This window comes from Trachurus japonicus, chromosome 5 (assembly GCF_045865225.1).
Source record: "Trachurus japonicus isolate A0001 chromosome 5, Traja_1.0".
NCBI lineage: Eukaryota > Metazoa > Chordata > Actinopteri > Carangiformes > Carangidae > Trachurus > Trachurus japonicus.
Genome location: NC_140911.1, coordinates 15,943,046 through 15,957,589, shown reverse-complemented (window position 1 = coordinate 15,957,589; position 14,544 = coordinate 15,943,046). Strand labels below are relative to the sequence as shown.

The 14,544-nt window shown below is 42.2% G+C and overlaps 1 protein-coding gene across 8 annotated transcripts in view; it reads left to right on the top strand.

Moving 5' to 3' along the window:
- The window catches only part of iqsec1b (IQ motif and Sec7 domain ArfGEF 1b), a 204,000-nt gene that overhangs the window by 140,237 nt on the left and 49,219 nt on the right, over positions 1–14,544 (top strand). Inside the window, exon 1 of one of the 8 annotated variants that reach the window (XM_085776544.1) lies at positions 1,202–1,447. The exons of 6 other annotated variants lie outside the window; for them this stretch is intronic. Coding sequence is in view for 1 of the 2 variants with exons in the window: in XM_085776541.1 (XP_085632667.1) it covers positions 12,892–12,929 (38 nt within the window). In the remaining variant the exon portion in view is untranslated. Of the gene's footprint in view, positions 1–1,201; positions 1,448–12,692; positions 12,930–14,544 lie in introns of those variants that run through there. One more of the 8 variants, XM_085776541.1, reaches the window with a different exon arrangement.

Here is a 14,544-nt window from a genome sequence, read left to right as displayed (position 1 = left end):
CTGTGAAAGTTCCCTATAACGGCCACTCGTAACTTCCGACCCGTGAACTCGTACCAGATCGAACTGGTATGACTTCACAGGAAGGAAAAACACAAAGTACGAGTTTCCTTGAACGCACCATGAGTTAGCAGCCCCCGCCCTTGTCAGGCATCAATTGGTCCTCGTGCTACGTCACCACATTCACGCGCATCCCTTGGCTGCACACACAGCCCTTCATGCCGTTCTCTCCCCTCATTGGATAACACTTGTATCCCACAAGGAAAATTTTCTCCTCGGGTTACAGCAGAGCAGAGTGACGGAGAGACTCGTGTTTAGGCTGAAATACTTCATGTAAGTGATTGCTGACGGAAAATAGGACTATTTAGGACTTATATTAACAAAAACATTCCACTGATATCTGCTTTAATTAACAGCATTATTTCCCATACGCTGGAAAACAATTGCACAGTGTCACATCATTACTAAAGATGCAAGGTCCTAAGAGGGGGCGACTCTTAACTAGATCACCTCAACTTTAACTCGGGACCCCATTGTTCACATAGGAAGCTGAATGATATAATACACGTTCAGACTGAAGTGCTCCCAGCCACTGCAGGAAGAATGGCTACTGTTTTCTGTCTGTCCTGTGCACCGTTGGGCCTTTGACAGTGTTATTGTTGGGACTGACAGATCGACCCTTTGATAGCACTCCTGGTGTGAGAGAAGACGGTCGTGTCATCTTCCTGCAGAACATTCCTGAAGACAGAAGTCATACCTCAATAACTCCCCTCTTCTCACATGCAGGTCTCACTCTCCTCTGACCCTGCTACTCTGCCCCCCCCCACCACCACCACCAGCGCCTGACTACATACCAACCCCATCTGTGTGTATGTGTGAGCGCCGGTTTTCCCACAATATTCGCTATCTGTGGGGAATGTCTAACCTGCTTCGTTGGAGCTGTTTTCTAATAAATTCTCTTTAAAGAGCCTGGTTTTACAGCAGAGGCTGGCCAAGACTGTTTGAACTCTTAGCACACTGTGTTTTTTTTTTTTTTTTTTTTTCAAAGGCTGTGTGTGTGCAATGCAGGCGCTTTAAAAAAAGGTTTGCCAGTGAAACAGTAGATGCCGGGGAACCTGATCTGGCCATTTCAGCTGCAAGCCAAAGGAGCGCAGTGTATTATTTATTTAAGTGGAGCTGGAGCTGATGACCTACACAGTACAGTGCATGTGTGTGTTCGTATGCATCCTGTGCTCCCGGTCTCCCCGAGGAGAGAAGGTACAATACCTCAGCTCAGCTCCACAACAGTTGATGACTATTACAGACCCTCACAACTTCCTGGCAAGCACAGCAGATCAGATCAGAGCCAGCGGTTTGTCTTCTACGAGCAGATGTCTGGTGGTGCGTCATCTTCTACTCTGTGATGCCTTCAGTGTCGACCTGGCCCCCTCCAACAGGCTGCACTTTAAAGGTAAAAGCCATTTCGGTTCCCCGCTCCTGCAGGTTGAAATTAGAGGGCCTTGTGTAAACAGCGGCGAGCAGTCAGTCAGTCAGTCAGTCAGTCAGCTGTTAGCCAGTCGCTCTCTGACAGCGCCTCCCTCTGAACCGTAGCCGTTAAAGCGGCAGCAGCCTTTCGCTCGCTGCCGTAACACACCTGAGGCAGCGATGGGTTTTTAACACTATATGGAGACAGACAGAGCAGCAAGACGGGAGAAGTGAACACGTACTGTACGGTGAGTGTGGTCTGATTCATGCTCAGGCAGAAGGAGAAGAGTATTCAGGGAAAGAGATATTATTAGACCTTGACTGGCTCGTGGTAAAAAAAATCATGTGAATGACTCGTTTATGTTTTCAGAGAAAACCTTCACGCCGTTTCCTCTCATTCAGTATGCTTTGATGTCTGTCAGTGAAGCTGGCATCTGTGTTCTGTTGATTTCAAGGTCACTTTATTCCAGCTGTCATTCCTCAGCAATTTCACACTTTTACGTGTTTAGCGTGGAAGGAATTCTTTTCATCCTGATTTGTCTTGTCGTAGAGTTGCTCTTGTTATGTAAAAAGCTAATTTACCTTGACTGTGTCTCTCAGCAGTGACAGACACAGCAGACAATTGGGGATTTCAGAAAAGTTTTGTCTGCTTCCAATGCTTTTGTCTTTCTTTTTTTTCGTCTACCTGTCCATGAATTTCTGTCACTTTTGTAGAATCTGAACACCGGGAGGATATAGTGTAGTGTTGTAAACTCTGCACAAGGAAGTGCTTTAATAGTGTTGCCTGTTGTTCGACTGAATGCCAGCATTGTAATGAGCTGTTATAAATATTTCAGAGATGCAGTGTCTTATTTCCACCTGTAATCTGATTCTGTACTGTAGTTCTCTGTAGCCTTGGCAGGTTATTTGTGTGCTGTTTTCCTTTTCTTTCTGGAATTGAATCTCTGTCGGTCACACTTTCCTTTGTCTTTATGCATATGTTTATGGAAAAGTCAACACCAATATCTAACCTGGACACTGTCAATGCCCTTTTTTTTTTACCTTTCCTGGCCTCAAACTGCAATTTGTTTTATTTAGTGTATCTATAAAAAAAAGCACAAAGAAGTTTTGCATCTCCCCTCTCAGGCTCCTCTCTGGAGCTTTAGTAGCTTAGTAAGCTAAGTAATTTAGCAAGCAGGCTCTCAGCCTCTGCCTTCTGATTGGCTGACCATTTTCTGAGTGATTGAATATAAGTATAGCAGATTTCAGGAAAAAAAACACTCAGGGATACCAAATCCTAGAAGGTTGGATGACGAGTCCATGAGGGTCACAGCTGAGAACGGTGACTGCTTCGCTGTGACATCATAAAATTACAGAAATCCCGACAGCTCATTTGAAGGCTCGGTGTGTGTATTTCTCTTTTGAGTGAGCACTTTGATACTTTTACAGTATTAATATAACCTAGATTTGCTTTATAATCAAATAACACATGGTAATCAACCTCTGTAGGATAAGGAACCTTTAAATTTGTTGTAAAATCATAATTTGAAAAGTAACCTCAGGATAGAAAGTCGATCTTTCTTTCTAAAATCGAGTATATGGTCGCATACGATGGGAATACTCTAATACAGTAAAAATAAGTACAGTACTTGAGTGAATTAACTCATTACTTCCAACCACTGAATTTACAGTCCACATTTATTATGTCAGTAGTACCAGGAGATTAAGCTGTAATGTTTCGGTTAGACAGAAATATCATCTGCGTTTATTGCTCTCAGTATATGCTTGGATGGAACTATAATGAATTTAAACAGCTATAACAATGACTAAATGTCAACGCAATAATTTGGATGGAACTGTATAGCTCAGAGTCCTTTTTAATCACTGTCGGCCGCCGTAATTGGCCCAGTTCTAGCATCAGTGGTGACCCGTGGCCCGGTCAATAATGGTTGGACAGTGGTGGGGGCAGTCAGGGACGCAGCCGCCACCTGGGGTCCGTGTCCATCTTTTATGCATTTCAATGAAGCAGGGCTCATCAAACATTAATGACCACAGTGGCCTTGAGCGCAGATCACTTCTTCTTCGCCGGCTAGGCTATAACCTGGGCTGTCAGTGGTCCAGGAGGTAGTTGAGGCCAGGCCCCGGCTGCCCCCGCCAAACCCGGCCTCATCCTGTCTTTGATAACAGCGATGTGTCACCTGCTAATGGCGCTCGGACGGATTAAAGACACAGCAGTCCTCTCACAGGATCCTGCAACCACTTAAAATCCAAGCTATTGGCCATATTCGCCATGACCTTCTGTTTCCAAAGTGCTTTTCCCAGTATGGCATCAGAAAGTCCATTATTTTCTCCTCAGGAACAGTTCCGCCCTGCGTCTCTGTAAATTCAGAAAGGATTGCTAAGTTCCACCTAACAGCTGGAGCTAGCACTTGCCAGATTGTGACTGTGTGTATGCATAACTAACCCAAAACACAACATGGTGGATTTCCACTGAAGTGCAGACTGAATGAGGGTTTCGGCATTATCTCAGCGCAGAGCGGAACATGTGCCGCCGCCCACTGGCTGGTCATGTATTATGTAATTCCTTAAAACATCACTGTTTAACTCAAATTGTTGCCCCAAACCACAGGCAAGTCATGTGGCGGGTTTGGGGAAGCAGACACAAGATGGTATTTTTCTAATTTAAGATAATTTGGAGAGAGTCTGCCTTTGATTTAAAGTCAAAACAGAGTGTTAAGCACTTTTATCTATTATTTTTATATCAATCCCTCAAGAATATGTATTTTTTTTTTTTTTTTTTACAATCTGCTCTCAGCAGCTTTTGGTAATCAGATCCAAAGAAAACACATAAACTTTACCCTGAAAAAGCAACGTTTTTTTTGGAAATATTTTTTCTCATTACTGAGAAAACTTAGAATGACAAACGTACAGTAGTGTGGGCTGGTTTGTCAGCTATTTACCTCGAGTCACAGCGATGTTGTTTATAATGTGCAGGCTCGTAGCTAATCAATGGGGGGCTAATGGTTCCTGGAACACCTTCTGCTACTCACCCACACCCTTTGGCCTTGCATTCTGGGAAAATATCCATCACTGGTGTTTACGCCGGGGTTTTGTTTTCACTTCTTAGTTGTATCAGCCGGTGGCATTGGTGTAAAAACCAGCCACATACACATTAGTGCTGTTATTCCTTGAGGAAAGTCCTGTCGGATTCAAAGACACTGAACTAAATGCTGAATTATATGTTTGCATATTATACTGTCTCTGCATGCGTCTTGCATCTAGCCAATTAATGGAAATTATGATATGTGCAAGTCTGTGAGAAACAGATGTTAATGAAGTGTCAGTTCAGTAATTATGGTTCTTTATTTAGAAGCGAGTTATTATTGCCCACTTTGTTTCCCTGTTCTCCTCCCACTGCCCCACCTTCCAGGGATGGAGTAGCCTTTGACCCCCCCATCTCACCGCCCCTCCGCTTTAATTTTCTTGCTCTCTGTCTTTCACCTCCTCCAGTTCCTCCTCTTTTATTATTTGTGGCTGAAGACTGCAATCAATTAGTACGAGAGAAGGCCCAATCAATTCCTGCTCATTTGCAATTCCTCCCCGTTAAACAGTTTCCTTTATTACCAATGTCATAATTAATGCGGAGGAGATTGAGAGGACGGGAGGGAGGAGAGAGAGACGACTCAGAAGAGGGAGGATGGAGCTGACAGGAGATTCGCTGTTCTGTGTGTGTGTGTGTGTGTGTGTGTGTGTGTGTGTGTGTGTGTGTGTGTGTGTGTGTGTGTGTGTGTGTGTGTATTAGTTATCATCTATTTGTTCCCCGCCTTATTGCCTACTGCTCATCCAGACAGCAGTCATCCAGTACAGTACACACAGCATCACCAATATGTTTTGTGGGCTATACTTTATGCATTATTATGCATTAGTCCCAACAGTGAAGGAATAAACCTGAAAATGGTCACAGAGGCTTAGCAGTCTCCATGTCAAGTGAATACGTACTGTACGTTTGTGCAGAAATATTTTAAACCCCTAAAAAAACACTGCACGTCAGTCTTTGTCCATTATTCCCTTGAAGAGTAAACTCCTATTGGCTGACAGCCAAATCACAAGATTAAAAAAGTCTAGTGAAAGAATTTTATTTCTGTTAGTTGTTCCAGCCGGTGGTCGCAGCTGAGAAACCTTCAAATGGCCCGACTCTACCAAATGATTATGTTGCTTTGTGTCCACACTCCTTCCTGTCAACCTCAGCTGGTGTGTGCTAAAGTGCTAAAACATGCTAAACTAACAAGGTGAATGTAAACATTGCCTCACAGTCATTAGCATGATTACATTGTCATTCTTGCTCCCACTGACATTTAGCTCAAAGCTCCACTTAGCACAGCCTCACAGAGCTGTTACTGTTATTGTGAGGGACTTGTTAGAAATTAAGTTGTGAAAAGTTGTTCACTGACAACAGAGTAATGAAAACCAGTTTTTGCCTCTTTGTGAGTAAATAATGTAATAAGAAATGATATAGTTACATCTAACCATCTACTGCTAACATTTAACTTAGCATAATATTAGTCTGCTGGATTTATTTAGTACTGATACTGAACAGCTAAAATATCTGACATCTATTTTTTCCCCCACATCCCACCTTTGTGAAAACACAAACATTAACCTCTGGTCAACCCACACCAAACAAGTTGGTTCAAATAAAGCTTGAGAAAGACAGTTTCATGACAGTGAATTGGGCTTTTAGCTGTGAGTAGTACACAGCTGTGTGTGGAAGTGTGTTTTATGAGCACTAGGATGAGATGGCAGTGTAACTGGGGGGCAGGTGGTGGACCACTAGCAATTACTGGCCAGCGCTGCTGCTCAGTCAGTGGTCCCCACACACCAATCTGTCTTCTTCTGACCCTAATGAAAAGCCTTTTAACATCTGATTAGCTTTTAATGTCACTCTGTGGGTGTGGGTGTGGTTTGAATAGGAGAGACAGAGCATGCAGTTTGCAGATATTAGTATCTGATTGAAGAGCTGCCTGATCCAGGTGTAGTTAATTGCACTGGAGGTCTATAATGGTTTTATAAGTGTGCGTGTTGCATGTTTATTTGAAACATTTCAGCCATGCTTTTCTCTCTTGCTCAGTTGATTGTGCAGATAAACTATTTGATTATACAGGAGAGAGAAAGCCTTTTAGGAATTCATACTGTAGCAGATTATCCACACAACTGAAACCATAATGGACATCAGGGACATAATGAGTGTCACTGACATTTATCCTTTGCTTTATTTTGAAAAACTGTCACATTGTCCTGTTTATCCTTTATTCAGCTTTCTCCTGATCCCCTCCATCAACCCAGCTTTGACAATGTAACATCAAACAGATGTTGGACAGACGCTTGATATTAGTTGGTAAACCCATTTGTTGGCTAACTGACATTTTCGCAGTTGGGTTTTGCTTATGAATGTCTGTAATGTAAAGTCAAGATGGAACTGCCGTGAGATATTTGGAAGACAGTAAACTTCACAGGGACAATAGTCACTCTGTAGAAACAAAGTTTAACACTTCATCAGTATGAGTTCCCTTTGTCCACCAAAACAAGATAGGACTTTCTCCTTCAAAACAATTCTTCCACCTGTTTTCAGTTTTAGTTGTTCAGCGTTTGACGAAAAATCGTTATCAATTATAAGTTAGAAGCTAGTGAAACTTTACTATACTTTATGAGAGACAAGACTTTTGAAAGACGTTTTATTGTGACTAATATCTTGACTGTCCAGAAGTTAGACAGATTGTGTGATAGGCTATGCCATGAAATTGTCTAATATCTGCCTGTTCATACTTGGCACTTTGTCACAGGAGGTCATGTTGAATACTCAGTTCAAGGATGCTCTCAGTGTAAATGTGTTGATGAATAAACATCAGCAGTTATTGTTTGTTATGGTTGTTTTAGTGAGGACCAGCAGGCAGACAGGTAATGGTAGGTTTGAGGGCATTTTCCTTTATTACAACTACAGGATCTTATTTGATAGTTTTGCCCCTCTCTGTATATCCCTCCCTACATTAATATCAAACTCTCCAAAGTGGATGTGGGAACGCCGTAGCCCCAGGTTGTTTTCTTGTGTATTATCATTACATTCGACTCGCAGAGCAAGTATCTGTTTTGTTTTTTTCCAATGCTGTCTTTTGGAAATAATGTTTCTATACAAGTAATTTGCAAGAGCAAGAAAATTATGTTTTTTACAAAATGCAAAACATTTTCTCTATATACAAACCTAATGGAGAAACAGCGTTGTTAATTCACGGATTTGGCAGGTCAAGCAGAGAAAGGAAAACCGGAAACATCTTCATATTTAAGAAACTAGGATTCAGTTTTGCTTGAAAAGTGACTTGAGAGGTTAATAGTTATCAGAAATAGGTGAAGCAGTTACTGTTGACTGACAAAATGAAGCAAAAATAATCAGCTTGAGTAAATAATTGTTTTGGCAATGCCACAATGACAAGCAGTCAGGTTATTGGTTTTTCAATAAACCAGGAATGTAGCCGTCATTATTTACCCATTTTTATTTTGGCGTAAATCAGAAAGTGAACCCAATGGATAACTAAATGGATGAAATGCACTTGAAACCTGCACAACTAAGGCAAAAAGGAGTCCTATATTGTATATTATAAGCATAGATGTCCCTGTCTTCTTTGATTACAAAGCAGGTTTAGGTTCTGTTACAGTGAAGACTCAGTCTGTTCAGAAACTAGGCCTTATAATGACCTGTTACAAAGCAGGCACCACCCTCAACTGGCTTCATGCCTGGCCCACTTGGACCCGGCATCCAACCTTGCAAGCTCTGGACTCCCTGAGAGTTTACCTGAAACCTGCTATCCAGTCAACCAACAACAAGCTGTAGGACATTAAACAGTATTTCCATGATCTCACCATTGGACTTGGCGACAACAGTGTTGCTGTTACCGAATGGTCTGATAGCCAGACCTTTTAAAAAAAAATAAAAAAAGACCCAAGCTGTAATAAACCAAACCTTCCTTCAAACGAATGCATCATGTGCGCAGTGAGGTGGCACACAGCAGCCTGACAGCAGGATGTGGCCAACATCTCTCTGCACAGGACGCTGGTAAACACTCATTAAATCCAGCTCTGCCTGGTCACACAAACATCTGCCTGTTTGTTGTCATGGTGAGTCAGTGGACCTTATCCAGCGCTCACTGCCGTCTTCTCTCACAGCAGGCGCCGGGGCATGCCAGGTCTATGTACACATGCTGCATGGCTTGCTATGCCGGCCAACCCCTGGTCCGTCTGGTATGGCTACACGCCTTTCTCTGGAGTGAATGAGGGCTGCGGTGTGATAGGGGCTGAGCATTTTATGGTTAAACGTTTTGACAAAAGCCCGCACGTAGCAGAAGAAAAGGCTCTCGTCTCCTCCCTCCCTCCCAGCCCGACAGCACAGGCTTCTCAGATTCTCGCTCACGCTGCACAGGGCATACAGAGGTGCTCTTCTGACTAAAGCGTCGTGTGATTACATCCACCTAGCGTGCAAACTGTCTTCAGAGGTTTATGTCTCGCCGCCGTCCCCCTTGAACTGCTTTTTTTTCTTTCTCTCTCTTCGTATTAAAAAGCTTGATTCAATTAGGAAGCGGCTTAAAGGAAGTTGTATCATCATGACACATCAGCGCGGTTGAGAAACCATAAGTTACACCTCACATCTGGACACCTTGTGACAGGCTGTCAGGAGACGCAGTTGAAAGCTCCTCTCTGCTGTCTCATTCCAGCTCTTTCTCTCGGTGGCGTTGAAGCTGATGTTACTGACGTGGTGTCAGAAGTAGTGCCAGCACAACACCAAGCCTCTGGGCTGCGGGCCACTCTAATGAGCTCCCCTGAGTGGTTAGCAGGCTGATGGAGATGGTCCATCCTCTCTCCTCCCCCTCACTCAGCATGCTTGGCTCTAATTGGTGGGAGAAGAAAGGGAGGCTCCAGAATTACAGGAGACAATACTTTGGTCAAAAGACAGAAAAAAAAAACTTCTTCTGCCTCATCAGAAAACAGAAAACAGACGCTTCACCCCAATAATTATTTCTGGAACAGGTCTGAGAATTACATCAGACATTGTGTCTGAAAGCATAAGGAGAAGGACATGTGTGAAGTGAAAGGTATCAGGTGTTCTTTCTGGATGATGTAAGAGTCAGATGTGCCAGATTTCCGCTGGCTTCTCACCTCATTCTAACGCCATTGTTGGTTCTTGAATATCAAAGTGCTGCTGCACATGATCCTGAGCTTGGAAGGAGCTGGAAACTGTAATCATGACACCCTCTACTGGCCGCTTCCCCACACAACCACGAAACCTTGAAAACTGAAGCCGCACTGGTGCTTTCTTCGGCATGTAGTTCAGGCTTGTAGTACTTCTCTCTTTTTTCTCTTTTTTCTGTGTACAACATGTTTGGACAGGTGTGTAGTGTGTATAATATATATTTGTTAGTTTAGTTTTTTTTATGTAGCTGTGGTTTTTAATTCTTTGTGCAATGTGCCAAACTGTTGTGACATGGTAATAAGTAATTAACTAATTATGAGGACTTATTACAACACTATGAGTGTACGGTAATATTAATTCAAGTTAATGGATAGAGGGCGTTCAAAAAGAACGAAGCTATATAAAATGTTTCTGCATAAAGTGTTATCACATTCACACAACCAGTTGACAAATAATGAACCTGGAAAAAAAGCAGCCTAGAAATACACCAACCATTTGTCAAGGTTTTACCTCTATTATGTAATTTCTACATCTCTGCAAATTCTAATTATAAACCGCTCTGAGCTATTTAATTAATGGCCTTGTATACAAAGCAATTACTCCGACATCTTACATTTTCAGATTTCTGATTTTTAGTTCTGTTAATTATTCTTTCTGCTTCCAAAATTCATTATTTTTTTTCATTCAAATCATGACATCAATGCGGTTCTGTGTTCTCAGTTTGTTACATGTCAGTTATGAGGGTGGGTTTGGTTTCACGAGTGGGTTTAACACAGGTCGGCTTGAAGTTCAACAACACGACAAATAATCGTTCTGTGTGAAAGCTTTTCATGTCTGTCTGTGCTGCATGGTCACAGCCTGTCCCATTCATGTCATGTTGTCAGCAACACTTTGAATTTCTCCAGATTTGCCACAAACACTCGCTTGGACTTAAAGGATCTGTGTGGAATTTTGTGGTCAAAGGTCAAAGTTCACAGTCTCTGTGAAATGCTAAATATCTAGCAGGTCGAAAGGTCATTGTCATTGTGACATCGTAATGTTCTGCAAATAAATGAATTATTTTTGTTTTAGTAATGGCATACAGCTGTGAGGCTATAGGGAAAGAGAGACCAAATTACAAGTACAATTACATTTCCTGAACTGTATATTGCTCCATTTACATGTAAATATATATTTTTGTTTTATTAATTTATCTATTTTGCATAAATCGAATGAATGTGAATTTAAATGTTTTAATTGCAGCCCCTACTGTAGTTGCATCAGTCTCTAATCTCTTTGTTGTAAACATTAATGAAGCAACTTCGATTTTTAAACAGAGACACAGAGCGACTTAATAATAATAACCATTGAAAATGTGCAGTGTGCTGTGTGTGTGTGTGTGTGTGTGTGGATGACAGGGGTGGGGTTACAGCTGTAATAGTTTAAGTTAACTCTAATGATGCAAATGATCATTTAAAGATGAGTTCAGAAAGTGTTAGGAACAGAGACAGATGCAGTGATGAGGAATGCCGGTCATTTAAGTGAAAGTTGTTGTTTTTTTCAATAACAAGGGGAAATGACATTATGTTGGAACAGCCTTTCTGTTGAAAATTGATAACAAGCACCTCAGAAACAGACGGGAGATTAAAAGTATCTTTTCACTGCTGCTTTTATTGTCATCCAACCTTTCAAATGTTCATATACCCAAAGGAGTGAGACGCAGGGGAGCGAACTGATCCCCACAACTTTTTCCTCTGGCGCTCAGGTTGGGTTGTGTTTGTGTCCATCTGCACAGCATTAACACCCTGATGCTGCTTCATGTTGCAATGTGTGAAGCAGTGCTGCTGATCCCTGCGATGTCACAAGCTGTCCCGCCTTCAGAGGCTTATGGAGGAAAGGTAACAAGCTGCCTTATCCTCATTAGCATCATTACATTATGACGTGCCTCCAGCTATTGTTGTCATTCTCTGTCTCAGCCTCGCCCTCCCCATGACTCTGTTGTTTTCTGCCCTGCCCCACCTCATTGAAAACTAGACACCGTGAATTTTATTGAATGTGCACGAGAGAAATACAGCTGAGGAGAGAGGGACGTGTAGGTACAGTAGACGTGCTCTTGAGGAGTTTCCTATGTGTTTGTGTAGCACAACAAGTGGTTATTGTACTTTTGAGGATGATGCTTCACCCCCAGTCAATCCAGCGAGGCCGAACTGACGCTGCAAACAGACAGCAGCAGATAACATCTGTAGCCACCATCAGGGGGCTGTTTTTGCTCTCTCCTGTTTGAGTTACATTGATTTCAATTAGCAAAGGAGATTTGTATCCTCAACACTTTTTTTGAACGGCAAGGGTTAAAATTTCACAGCTCTGTGTTTACTGCAGTCCTTCGCTAAATGTCACAAGCACAGTTTGGATCAAATGCAAACACCGTGGCTGGCATTTAAATTCAACACTGTAGTCCATTTATAATATATGATACGTAATGTGTACTTGCTCACCAGGAGCTTTGACTGAAAAGGAGAAAATGAAGTGACGTCACAATCTAGATTCAGGTGTAAAGATTGCAAATTTCTACAACCATTTTCTAAACATAACTGCAAATCTTGATCAAGCCTAACAACTAAAAGTGGGGAATTTCTCCCTGTCTTTTACTCTTATTTTATATTATATTATATGTATTTTTTTAATCCTGTAAACAACTAGTAACAACTAGTTTTATCCTTAAACTGAATAAGATCTAATAAATACTTTTACTTGTTTACAACAATGCTACTAAGTAATCTACCTTACTTGAGGGTATTATCACTTGCTTGCAGGTGGTGGGTCTGAGCCCACTGGTAGTTATTTTTGTACTCTCTGTGGAGAAAAGTCTCCACACTGGTCTTAAAAGCTCTCTAAGAAAGATGTTTCTGCAGGACGGAGAAAGGCCAGCTTTAAACCTCAGCAATGTTTTTATAGCCAAAGCTGAACTTGAGCTAAACGGGGACACCACCTGTCAGAAGGAGCCATTAGTCGGAAATCCCATTACCAGTAATCCTATAGGCCCAGTGGTTGGAGACGCAGCAACTTGTCTCTACTCTCTCCCTCCGTCTCTCTGTTTGTACGTCCTGGCACCAACAACAGTCGTGCTGCCACATCAGTCGTCTTGGCGACAGGCCTGCAAGCGCCCGGGTTAGAAGGGGGCACGACCCCTGGCAAACTTCCTCCCAGGTGGATAGAGAGGCTCGCTCAGGATATTAATGCCGCTCCATGCCAGATGCAGTTTACAGTCGCAACAGTAAGTCTTATCTTCTGAGGTCTCTCTCTCTCTCTCTCTCTCTCTGTTTGTGTTTGTTGGTTAACGTTCCCTCTGCTGTCAGATACAGAGCTGCATGCTCAATCATCAGCTTGTCTTTCAGAAGGTTTTGACAGTTTGAACAAAGTCAGATATAACATGATCATTTTTTTTTAGCAAAGCAGAGTCTTAGACCAGTCCATTTATGCTGTGCTGCTGTGTTGTGTAGAGAATTTCAGTCTGGATGAGCCATGTGGGCCAAGAGTTGCTGTTACAGTCTGACCAGCCTGACCACACTTGTCATTTTCTACTTTCTTTAGGCAAAGTTCAAGTCCGTCTATTTGTGTTTAGTCAAACTTGAACATGTTAACTTGAACCTTTCCTAACAGGAAACATATCTAAGAGTTTACAGCCGTGCTGGGAGCTCTGTGGGGCTCTAATTTTAATGTCAGCACGCCAACACAATTATAGAGACAGTGCTAACATAATGTTGTTCAGGAGGTTCAATATTTACCATGTTTAGCATCTACAATGAGCATGTTATGCTGGCGTGCCAACATCTGCATGATACACACTTTAAGATGGGAATATGATTTGTCATAGAACCAGAGTATTTAACTAATTTAAATTTCTGGCCTGGTGGTGGTAACAGTAGATGAAAAGTTACATGATTTTTTTTATTTATCCTGAGTGTAATCCATCTAATAGTTATAGAAAATAAAAATGTCAACCTGCTCATGGTGCCAGAGGAAAATGCACAGAATCACTGAAGTCATTTGGTCTTGGCTTCTTGGCACCAGCAATGGCATCCATTCAGTTGTTGTTGAAATATTTCAGTCTGGACAAAAGTAGTGTTCTGACTGGTCTCCTGATTGTTGTTCATTCATAAAATTGAGGTATCAACAGAAGCATCATCATGTTATTGGTTCTGGATCTTTTTCTCCTGTAGGCTTTTCTGGTGATACCAGTGATACCAAATGAGAAACGCATGCAGTTAACTAACAGAGTGTCAACATCGTGTGGCTGTTGCCATGTTTGTTCAAAAAGTCCTGTCTTGTACAATGATGACACTGCAGTGGTATTTTTCTCATTAATCATCTGTTGTCTGCTCTTTTTGGTCTTGCTTCAGCTCCGCAAGAGGATTGTTACAAAACGCGATTGTAGGAGCCAAAATAGGTTTTTGCTTGTCTTTATATACAGTATTTGTACTGGCTTTACTTATTGTGTCATCTATCCATGCGTTGATGGACAGATGGGTGTGGTTTTCTTCATCTTTTGCCTGTTCACTTGGTGGCGATGAGAATTTAGACAAAGGGAGTTTGTAGAGCCCTGATATTTTTTGTTGACCGTCGTCATCGTTATCATTATTAAATCACTGTATTGTTGTATTGTTTTGATATTTTATTTTTTTGGTGCTGCTGTAACGGATGTGCACTCACTCCACCCGTAAAGGACGTGCTAACCAACTTGCCAAGTGGTTGTCAACCTCTCGGCGGAGCAGTTAGCATAGTCGCCTGCCGTGCAGGAGACCAGGGTTCGAACCCCACCTACGTAGGGCAGGCCGTGAGAAACACAACGCAGAGGGCCAGATATGACATCGGCTTCACTACACCAGCTT